This window comes from Benincasa hispida, chromosome 4 (assembly GCF_027475165.1).
Source record: "Benincasa hispida cultivar pf3 chromosome 4, pf3_genome.v1.1, whole genome shotgun sequence".
In the NCBI taxonomy this organism is placed as follows: domain Eukaryota; kingdom Viridiplantae; phylum Streptophyta; class Magnoliopsida; order Cucurbitales; family Cucurbitaceae; genus Benincasa; species Benincasa hispida.
This window is the reverse complement of record NC_143481.1, coordinates 10165765-10177998: the sequence shown is the minus strand read 5'-3', so window position 1 is coordinate 10177998 and position 12234 is coordinate 10165765. Positions and strand designations below refer to the sequence as shown.

The window sequence follows — 12234 nt, the reverse complement described above, 5'->3', positions numbered from 1 at the left end:
TAATCAATTAACTAAACACATTTGAATGGAAAAGAAAACATATTCACTAGAAGAAGATTGTCGTCGATCTAAGGATATTTTATGGATGATCGGTAGGTTTTTTTATTTGCAGATGTTAGAGTTTTGAAGAAGATCGTTGGGTTAGGGTTTTTCAAACAAAAAAGGATAAAACTAAACAATGGATGGATGGAAACTTACTACTGGTGGATGTGAATTGAAATATCAATCTATACAGATCATCGATCGTTCTGGCGTGCTGGAAGAGAAATCAACGATGGGCTCGTGGAAGAAGTATACGTATTATCGTGGAAGAAGGATTATGGATGGTGGGTCATGGGTCATGAGCTTATTACTTTTTAGGGGCTTTTTAGTCTTTTTATATGTGTTGTATTCAAATTTGGTCATATTTATAATTTATTTTGGTTAATGCTATATTTACAAGTAGTTTGGCCCAAAAGTTTAGGTTTGCAAGTAACCTTATTTTATGATATTATTATTGATCTATTAAAATAAATATTTATATTAAATTTGTTAAATTAGTAGTAATTAATTAAGTAATTAACTATATTCAAAATGAAATCATATATAAAATGAAAAACGGGTGGAGAAGGGAAAAGAGAAAACCAATAGTTATGGAAGGAAATATAAAACACTTGTCTGTGATGTCTGGAAATAGCTTATTCTCAAGAAAATGTTGAAAACTGTGAAACAAACATAGATTCTGTATGTCAATGACAATTTCATGTAGAAAATCCTCCAACCAAACGATTCCTAAAGTATATTGGACTTCTAATATCTTATGTATAGGTTAGGACACCAAATTTTGCTATTTTTACAAAATGGAAGAGCACTTGTTACTTTTACAAATTTCTTCTGTTTTTTCCTTTTTTTTCCTACTTTTGCAAGTGCCAAAAAAAATATACATGTGAGGTAGAGAAAAGATAACAACAATAAATAAACTCAATAAAATTAGTAGAAAAAGATAGAAGGGAAAAGATAACAACAATAAATAGAAAAAAATCTTATTTATTCAAAGTACCTTTTTTTTTTCTCTCTGCCAAAACTCTGACCTCAAAGGCGATAATACAATGATAGTTAACTTCTTCTGGAATCATGCTTGGTTGGCATTGTTTTATTCATTTGAAAACTTAATTAGTTGACTTGACTTTGTATTAGATCATAAAGGAGAGGGGGGAAAACAAAGTCTCGCCCCTATAATCCTACTTTTGATATGATCTCACTTGTAATGAACTTTGCATCTTCTCTTCTCTTAGACGATAGAATTGACTTCCATCAATGGCGAACAAACAATAACCACAAGAACTAATCTTCTGATAAAAGCAATTCCAATTTCCAACTGAAAAGAGCAATCCTCTTATGATTGAAATGACTTCTCAACAACTACGAGCACAAATAAAATAGTAACCAAGTTGAAATTTCGAACTATTCATCTTCCCAAATTCAAAGATTGTGACACATTGGGAGGAAAAAAAAAACTAGTATTAAATGATATTTCAAACAAATAACATCAACATATCTATCCCATACAAATCCAGAAAGAGTTTTAATTTCCTCTTCAATCAAAATCAATGGCAATTTCGCCTCCTCCTCCACTGGTTCAGTTCATCTGTATTTTCATTTTAGCTTTCGAAGCTTCACCTTTTTTTACCGTTGGATCCTCCTCCTCCATCTCCAACCTTGAATCAGACAAGCAAGCTTTGATTTCCCTAAAGTCTGGATTCAATAACCTTAATCTTTACGACCCTTTATCTTCTTGGGATCAAAATTCATCTCCTTGCAATTGGACAGGAGTAACCTGCAATGAAGATGGTGAAAGAGTTGTTGAGCTTGATCTTTCTGGGTTAGCTCTTGCAGGGTCTCTGCATATGCAAATTGGCAATCTTTCATTCCTCAAATCCCTTCAACTTCAAAACAACCAATTAACAGGTCCAATTCCAATTCAAATTGGCAATCTTTTTCGCTTGCAAGTTCTGAATATGAGCTTCAATTACATAAGAGGTAGCCTCCCTTTCAACATCAGTGGAATGACAGAGCTTGAGATTCTTGACTTGACTTCAAACAGAATCACAAGCCAAATTCCACAAGCACTTAGCCATTTGACAAAGCTCAAAGTTTTGAACTTGGGACAGAATCATCTCTATGGTACAATTCCCCCATCTTTTGGGAACCTTACTTCTCTCGTAACCTTAAATTTAGGAACCAATTCAGTGAGTGGTTCGATTCCTTCTGAATTGGGTCGTCTTCAAAATTTGAAGGATTTCATGATTTCCATTAATAATTTCAGTGGTATTGTTCCCTCTAGCATTTACAACATGTCTTCATTGGTTACCTTGATATTAGCTGCAAATCGTCTTCATGGAACACTCCCCAAGGATTTTGGAGATAGTCTCCCAAATCTTTTGTTCTTCAATTTCTGTTTCAATAGATTTTCAGGGACAATTCCAGAATCAATGCACAATATGACTCAAATACGAATTATACGCTTTGCTCATAACCTTTTTGAAGGCACAATCCCACCAGGTTTGGAAAATTTACCTAATCTTCAAATGTATTATATTGGACATAACAAGATCGTTAGTTCAGGTCCAAATGGGCTTAGTTTCATCACTTCATTAACCAATAGCTCTCGTCTTACTTTCATTGCGGTTGATGAAAACTATTTAGAAGGTGCGATTCCTGAATCCATTGGAAATCTTTCTAAAGTCTTCTCAAGATTATACATGGGAGGGAATCGAATTTATGGGAATATACCATCTTCAGTTGGTAATCTTCGTAGCTTAACTCTGTTGAATTTGAACAAAAACTTGCTAACTGGTGAAATCCCACCTCAAATTGGCCACTTGGAGCAATTACAATTGTTGGGGTTAGCTAAAAATCAGATCTTTGGTAGAATTCCAAGCTCATTGGGGAACCTTAGAAAATTAAACCACATTGATTTGTCAGAAAACAATCTTATTGGGAATATCCCCGTTTCTTTTGGGAACTTCACAAACTTGCTTGCAATGGATTTGTCAAAAAATAAACTCAGTGGGGAAATACCCAAAGAGGCTCTAAATTATCCTAGTTTGAGTATGATTTTGAATCTTTCCAACAATATGCTAAGTGGGAATTTGCCTAAAGAAATTGGGTTCCTTGAAAATGTTGAGAAAATGGACATCTCTGAAAATCTCTTTTCTGGCAACATTCCTCCTTCCATTGTTGGCTGCAAGAGCTTGGAGGTATTAACAATGGCGAAGAATGAATTTTCAGGTCAAATTCCAAGTACTATTGGAGAAATCACGGGGCTTCGAGCTTTAGATCTTTCCTCCAACAAACTTTCAGGTCCCATTCCTAAGAATCTCCAAAACAGAGCAGTAATACAGCTCTTGAATCTCTCATTTAACGATCTCGAAGGAGTGGTTTCTGAAGGTGGAAGAGCCTACTTAGAAGGAAACCCAAAACTTTGCTTGCCTTCCTTGTGTCAAAATAACAAACCCCACAACAAAAGAAGAATCAAAATCATATCTTTAACAGTCATCTTCTCAACATTAGCACTAGTCTGTTTCACAATGAGAACTTGGTATCATCTGACTAAGAAAAAGTCAAAAACTTCACCGTCGTCATCAACTAATGAACTGATCAAAAGGCATCACGAAATGGTCTCATATGAGGAGATTCGAACCGGGACTGCAAATTTCAGTGAAGAAAATTTGTTGGGAAAGGGAAGTTTTGGGTCAGTTTACAAAGGGTATTTAAATCTAAATCAAATAGATGGGGGAGTTTTTGCAATCAAAGTGTTGAACATTGAACGAAGTGGGTATATAAAGAGCTTTTTGTCGGAGTGTGAAGCATTGAGAAACGTGAGGCATCGGAATTTAGTGAAACTGATTACATCTTGTTCGAGTATAGACCGTGAAGGAAGGGATTTTAGAGGTTTGGTTTATGAGTTTTTGTGTAATGGAAGCTTGGAGGAGTGGATTTATGGGAAAAGGCATCATTTGGATGGAAGTGGGTTGGATTTAATGGAGAGATTGAAGATTGGGATTGATGTTGGGTGTGTTTTGGAGTATCTTCACCATGGATGTCAAGTGCCGATTGTTCACTGTGATTTGAAGCCTGGTAACATTTTATTGGCGGAAGACATGAGTGCAAAAGTTGGGGATTTTGGGTTGGCCAGGTTGTTGATGGAAAATGAACCAAATCAATATTCTTCCATAACTTCTTCTCATGTTCTTAAAGGTTCCATTGGTTACATTCCTCCAGGTTTGTGCTTTCTCATTTTTAGTTTGCCAATGTATTTTCAAATTTAGATCGGAATACGTGTTTAATTTTTGAACTTTTATGTTTATGTTTATATCCATGAAAAGTATTAAATAAATTATAAATTTCGTGTTTACCACTAATAAGATTTTAAACTTGGAAAAGTATTTAACTAAAATATCAAATAAGTAGTTGAACTTTGACTTTTGTGTCAAAATGTTAGTAGCACAATTTCAATCATTTTAAAATTTAGTGAGTCGATTATATATAAAATTGAATATAATGTCAACTAAATCATTAAATTTCTAACTGTGTCTAATAGATTTGTAATTTTTTTTAATATCAAATAGGTTAATGACATATTAAGCCCAAAAATTTAAAAATTTATAAACATATTAGATACAAAAGCCAAAGTTTATCGAGTATTAAATATTAATAAAACTTTTAAAAGTTTAAAGATTTGTTTCATTTCAACTTTAAGAATTTCAAATAAGTCTTTTACTTTTAATTTTGTGTCCATAGGATTCCTGTCATATTTAATAATTTTTTAAAGAATAATTTACATTTTTGGTCTCTAGGTTTTTTTATTTCATTTAGTTCTTAAGTTCAAATTTGATGTCAATCTAGTTTCATAGGTTTCAAAATATTACAATTTTACTTCATGTTTCAAGATTTACATCTTTAACATTGATTTTTTTTCTAAATATTCACTTCTAATATTTGACGTTAATGTTTGTTAAGTATTTTTTAAGTAATTAAGAAGTAAAATTTGAAATTTAATTTTAATATCAATAAAAAGTAGCAAAACTTAATCAATTATAATTATTCTAAACTAGTTAAATATTGCCATTAAAGACGAAAAGTGATTATTTAGTTAAAGATCATGGTTAAAAATATAAATCAGAAAACCAAGAGACTTAATTGAAACAAAATTGTAGTATTTCGAAATCTAAAAACTAAACTGAAATCAAACACAATACTCAAAGATTAAAGGGATAACATTTTAAAATCTAGAAACTGAGAAAAAAAAATATATTTTTTCCTTATTTAAATTAGAAAGACTGTTATATATACGGTTAAAAGCTAAATGATTTATAGATAAAATTGAAAATTTTGAAACTTATTTGATTAAAAAATAGTGAAATTTTTTTAACTCGTGATTTAACAAAAATATTTCTGGTAAGTTAGAACTTAAGATGGAGAACAAAAGAATAATTATGCATTTTGTTGTTGCAGAATACGGTATGGGAAGAACGGCAACGGTGGCCGGAGATGTATATAGTTTTGGCATTACTTTGTTGGAGCTTTTTACTGGAAAGAGTCCAACCGATAAAGAATTTAGCGAAGAACAAAGTCTAATTAAATGGGTTGAATCCACTTATTTGAGAGATTTGATGCAAACAGTTGCTAATAATCAATTAAGCCTAATTGGCTTTCATTCCACTAATCAAATGGATTGCTTGATTGAAGTCATCAACGTTGCCATCTCTTGTGCTGCTCCTTCTCCTGATAAACGCATTACCATTAAGGATGCTCTTTTCAGGCTTCAAAATGCTACAAATTCCATGTTGAGAATGAATTAGGACTTTGATTTTCTGTTGTTATTAGCATATACTTCATTTTTTAATATTAAATATTTAAATCACTATATCGTATTTGTCGGAAAAATTACATTGTTGGTTGGAAATATAGGAACATATGTGCAATATACTAAATAGCCAAAAAAAAAAAAAAAAAAAAAAAGATTAGAGATTTATAGCGTGTTTGGAAGTAATTTTAAAATTATTATAAAAATTACGGTTGTCATTTTTCAGTGACATGTTTGAGAGTAAAATAGTTAGAATCACATTTGTCGTCTTCAAAATTATTCTGAAAATATTTTTAGTTTTATTAGTATGAAAAGTGCGTTTAAAAATGTAAAATTAAAATTGAATTGATTTTGAGTAATTAAAATTATATTTTAAAGTGATTTTGAAAATGACGTAAGAGAATTTCACCATTTTAAAATCATTTACAGACATGTACTAAATCTCTACAAGATATGATCTTAATAATTTACAATTTAAGAGTATGAAAAGTGTGTTGATAGTGTAAACTCGAACATTAAAGTGATTCTAAATGATTATTCTTATTAATTTTGAATATGACAAAAATGATTTTTAACATAAAATTACTCTCGAACATGTGATTAGTGGATATGCAAGGTCGTGCATTTTGTTTTCCCACTAAAGTGCTCATACACTTAAAATGACAGTTTGATCTAATTTCAAACGACCATCATAAGCAAGCAAAGAAAAAATATATATGGAAATAAAAAAACAAACAAGTTCAAATACAATTGTCGTCTCTTCCTTTTTATTTTCAAACGTCTAATTTTAATTTAAATATTTTTAATAAACCTTAAATTTAGACTGCATTTTAGTTTGTTGTTGATTAAAAAAATCTTTCCACTTTAACTTTGGAAAATATGGAAATGATTATTAATGATTAACTATTTCAATAAAAATTAACTTCAAAATCAATTTATTCAAAATATAATACTAAAATTGAACAAATCTTAAGTTATGGGTGTTCATGGATTGAGTTGAGTTTTAAGATCCAATCCAATTGTTCGAATTATAAATTTCTTTAACCTAAATAACCTTCGTTAAAAAATGAATACAATCCAACCTAATGATTAAATTTTGGATGGGACAACTAAACTTCAATTTGTATAATGAATTTTTTTATATATAGATTATTGAGAAATTAATTTTAAGAGTTGTTGTGAATAAATTATTCAAAATAAATAATGAAGTTAAATAAAACTAAAATCAATATATGTATAGATAATTGTATTACTAATAACAAAAAAAATACATTTTTAATTAATAATAAGTTTAGGTTGGTTTGGGTTATATTAGATGAACTCATAGACCAATCCAAACCATAAAATTTTCATCTATTTCAACCCAACTCAACCTAAATGAGTTGATAATCCAACTTAAACAGGTTGGGTTGAATTGATCACTTTTTTTTCGAATCATCGAGTTTTTTTAACACCCATATCTCAAGTTATAAATACTAAATTAGTTTTTTCTTGAGAGGAATTATTTTAAAAGACACAACTACTGGAAATATTTACAAATATAATAAGACAGTAGTCTATCGTGGTCTATCATAGATAGACAGTGAAATTTTGTTATATCGTGTAAATATTTTTTATCATTTTGTTATATTTGAAAACTAACATTTTTTTCTTAATCAAATAGAAAATTTATTTTAAAAGTTTTTTTTTCTTAGAGATCATTGGTTGTCCCTCATTCCTACCATCGTTACACTATGAAATAGGTAAAATTAGACTAATATCGTCCTTTTCAAAAGTATTTATAAAAATATTGTTGTTTGAAAACTATTTATCAAAATATTGTAGTTTTCTTTTTTTAGGTTATCGAGTTTTGAAAACTTGACAAAGGAAGTCAATTCTTCAAAATTCGACAAACCTAAGTCGAGTTTTGAAGATTCAACCTCCATTTTTTTAAATTTTTTTAAATTTTCTATTATGTTATTATTTAGTATATTCCACCTTACATTTCATTTTATTATTTTATTATTTTATTTATTTATTTTGAAACCATCTTTTTAACTTAACTCTAAAAAGAACAAATAAAAAAAAAAACAATATCTCATAAAAATAATAAAGTGTAGATTAAAATATCTCATTTATATAAAAATAATTACAAAAATCAATGTGCCCCACAAGGTGGACGTCGTCGTTTTCAAGCTGATTGTCGTCGTCGACTTCGAACTTGAGGTTACTCTGGTTCTTCTTGATGTTGCTCTCGCTCCATAATATTAATATTCATTATGCTCTCCACAACCCCGACCATGTCCAAGCACGTTTGAAGAAGATGGACCAGCCTTTGAGTCATAATGTCCTGAACCAAATGCTGATATCATCATTATCGGATTAACATAATCAGTTTGGCTTTGCGTCTGCATCATGGGAGCAACTCTTCCACATTGTGGCAACCTCATCGAACTCATTATCTTCTTCTCAAACAGGTTCTCTACTTCTAAGAGTTGGTGGAGGAACAATACATATATCGTACATATAATGTATCTCCTCCATATAGCTCTAGTTGTCACTGCATATAGCAAGAATTTGGTTCGGATCATTCGCAACATCACGGAGTCTACTGTGGTTCGATCTCTGTAAATTATAAAACAATTCGATAATATTTAAAATTAAATTAAATTGAAAATAATTAGATAATTTTTATTCATTTACCAGATGACCCACAGCTACTCCCGGATAAGTGACGTAGCGCCTTGTGATATTATTATACCAATTAATGTAGTCTTGAGTGACATCCCTATCAAACTGTTCAATAGAAACTCTCATTACAACAAACCTTGCACGATAATGTCATCGCACTACCAAATGTGCAACTTTTTCAAACCAATCTCCAGTCCTTAAGTCAATATCATGCAGTAGGGGTTCAATATTACAAGGCGATGGGACATCCTGCTGAAAACCGAATTATCCTATCACCCTGTCGGGAAGATGCCACTCACCAATGTGAAAACATGTAAGAGGACTTATCATCTGCCATATGTTTTGACTATTCGTACAGAAATTGGGCAAAGTATGCATAATAAGTTTGTAGGACTCCAAAGTAACCTAAATATTATATTGGAAAACATTAAAGACAAATATAATAAAAATATGTATAAAATAATCAATTTGGTTCAATGCTAAGTACCCGATCAGGTTGAAGCAGATCAAACATGTATCTGTACTAGCTGACTACATGTATGGTTGTCCTGGTCACACAAAATTTGTCTCTCCACCTAGATTTTGAATTAACTAGATCAGTCATATAAAAATTAAATTGAATTAAAATAACATACCGAGAACCATAAGCTCATCTAGAGAACGTCATTTACATGTTGTAGCTGTGAAGCCATTGTTGGAAATCGCTCCCAAACTCATAACTAACAGTGGGAGGAACATCAAGTGAACAAAATGACTTGATTTTTCAGAAATTAGACTTCCACCCATCATTTGTAGTATATATGCTCATGCATATCTTTTCCTCGTCTGCATCACCTGCGAGCTCACGAAATTGTGTCCCTAACCATATCAAACTTAACCTTGATCGTTTAATTTTTTCGACACGTGGGGTCACACCGAGATACAATTGACAAACTTGTGACCAGTCATCATACATTACTCCGGTGACCGGCTCACCGTCAACTGGTAACCTCAACAATACTTCTATATCTTGTAAAGTGTTAGTGTACTCTCTAATAAACATATGAAATGTATGCGTCTCATGCCTCCATCTCTCGACCAAAGGTTGTGATTAGATGCTAATCTAACTAAATAAATCCCAACCTGACAACCCCATAAAATCCAGATGTACGGAGCAGCGGTGGTATTCGAGGGTGGAGTGGGATAGTGCGTTGGACAACTGTCTCTCTAGACTGCAAGATATTTCGCCAGTAGTACGATCTTGCCATACAACAGATGATCGATGAATAGATTGGTCATACAAAACATCAGGATCAATAGGTTCTAGGTTTAAAGCCACGATCTGAAAGAAAAAATATTTATTTCTCAATTAAATAATGTACAATTTAATTAGAAGAATAATGTACAACTTTATAAATTGTAATAAAAAAATTAAATATACAATAAAAGTATCATCTACACTTAATTAAATATACATGAAAAAAAGTATTTATTTCTCAATTAAATAACGTACAATTTAATTAAAAGAATAATGTACAACTTTATAAATTATAATAAAAAAATCAAATATACAATAAAAGTATCATCTACACTTAATTAAATATACGTGAAAAAAAGTATTTATTTCTCAATAAAATAATGTACAACTTAATTAGAAGAATAATGAACAACTTTATAAATTATAGTAAAAAAATCCAGTAATCTTCATGCGGTACAGGTTGAAATTGAGAAGAGTAACATTCTTGACAATTTATAATAGTCCCCAATAAAATCTTCGTAGTTCATGTTAAAATGTGAGCAAACTGTCATAAAATGCGAGCATGGAATGTCGAACGCTTGCCACTTGTTACATAAATAGTACCACTCGAACCTGTTTAGCCTCAATATTTGAACATTCTTCCTTTAGCATTGAGACTATGACGGCCGGTCTTCACATGAAACACACCTTCATATCGATCGTATGACTGTACTTCATGTTTACTAGATCTTGCAGCCCATTTATTTATTTTTTCATGTGCCGTACCTAAATTTTTACTCCACTTAGTATTATAAATATGCTCGAAACAAGTTGTTAATATATATATAAACAAAATAATATTATCGGGTGTATTTATCTTGATGCTCCAAAGCAGCCCTTATTTCTTCTTTTCTTTTCTCGAAATAATTTACGCACTTGAAGAATGTTATGTGAGCAAAACCATTTATCGACAACATTCGAGCTCCTTTGAGGACGCCATTTATGCACTCTGATAGATTTGTCATCATCCACCCATATCTGAACCCCTCCATCATATGCTTGAGTCCATTGCTCTATACCAATATTGTAAAAAAAAACTCAGACAGCTTTGATTTATTCCTTTAATGTCTTCAATTGCTTTATTAAACTTTTGAATTTGAAACTGACACCCGGCATGATAAACATAATTTTTTTAGTGTATTAAATTTGTATTTTTAAGTTGCTGACGATATGTCATAAGCAGAAACGATGGTGAAAGTTTGGTCCCGTCCATCCATTTGCTGGATTATTCACTGCTGCGATGATGCTAACATGTCGATCTGAAATTAAACACACATTTTCGTGTGTTACAATTTCTCTCAAGTGTTTCAGGGGAACCATCCCTATGAGTCTGCAGACTCTTCATCTGCAACGAAGAATGCAAGTGGAAGAAGATGCCCGTTCGAATCAGTTGATGTAGCGATTAGTAATTTTTCTCGATATTTGCCATACAAGTGGGTACCATCTATTTGAATTATCGGCCAACATTTGTTAAAAGCTTCCATATAAGGACCAAATGCCCAAGATACAGAAGTTAGGATAACATGACCTTCGATAAGCATTTCTTTCACTTTTCACTCTAAACGTGTTCCAGGATTGGTCTACTTAACCATATACAGTCACCTGGGTAACAATTTGTAAGACTCATCCCAATCACCAAACACTTTAGCCAACGCTTTTCTTTTGCTCTCCCACACCCTATGGTAAGGAACATGATAACCAAACTTTGATTTTATGTCGGGCTGCAGTTGTGCCACGCTGATAGATGGTTTTTCTCTTACGGCATCACAAAACTTTAGTGCAATCATTGATGAATCCAATTGCACATGACTTTGACTCATTTCTGAATAAAAACATATATGTTGCTCATCATACTTAGTGATCTCGAACAAGCCATGCGATTTTTTTCTTTATTGCACGAAGTCTCCATTTGCAACCTTCTTCCCACCTCTTACACCGAATTGCCCAAATCGTCGTTGTCGATTCCACAACCTCATATAGTGCATGACATTTAATAGCAAAATATTTGACCGTGTGTTGTAGAATTTCATTGTCTTGACAAATCATCCATTTGGTATTGTCAACGTCCACAGGAGCTACAATTGAATCATGTTCTCGAATGCTATCTAGTACATTATATCCAAATCGTTGGATGTGTTGAAAGGTAACTCATGTTCACGACCATCAAAATCTAACTCTTCAAATTCATCGTCCATCTCTGTTCTGAAATCTCTATACTGATTGTTAGCCGTCATATCTTCATTATCACATAGCGATGCAACTGACTCCGGATCGGGATCAATACATTGAGTTGGATCTTCAAACTGACTAAATGGTGCATTCAAGTTTATATCCAACCATATCCTATTTTTATTTACATACAAATGCACTAAATTCATGAGTGTCATCACTATTGAGAACATCAAGTTCATAGCTTGTTCATTCGAATAGGGAATAACAT

The 12234-nt window shown here is 31.8% G+C and overlaps 1 protein-coding gene across 1 annotated transcript; it reads left to right on the top strand.

Moving 5' to 3' along the window:
- The first annotated feature begins 1527 nt into the window (after window positions 1-1527).
- Window positions 1528-6006, top strand: LOC120075290 (uncharacterized). Its single transcript, XM_039028514.2, has 2 exons — window positions 1528-4263; window positions 5497-6006. The coding sequence occupies exons 1-2, from the start codon at window positions 1590-1592 to the stop codon at window positions 5841-5843; spliced, it is 3021 nt and encodes a 1006-aa protein (XP_038884442.1). The 5' UTR covers window positions 1528-1589; the 3' UTR covers window positions 5844-6006.
- Window positions 6007-12234: the final 6228 nt, after the last annotated feature.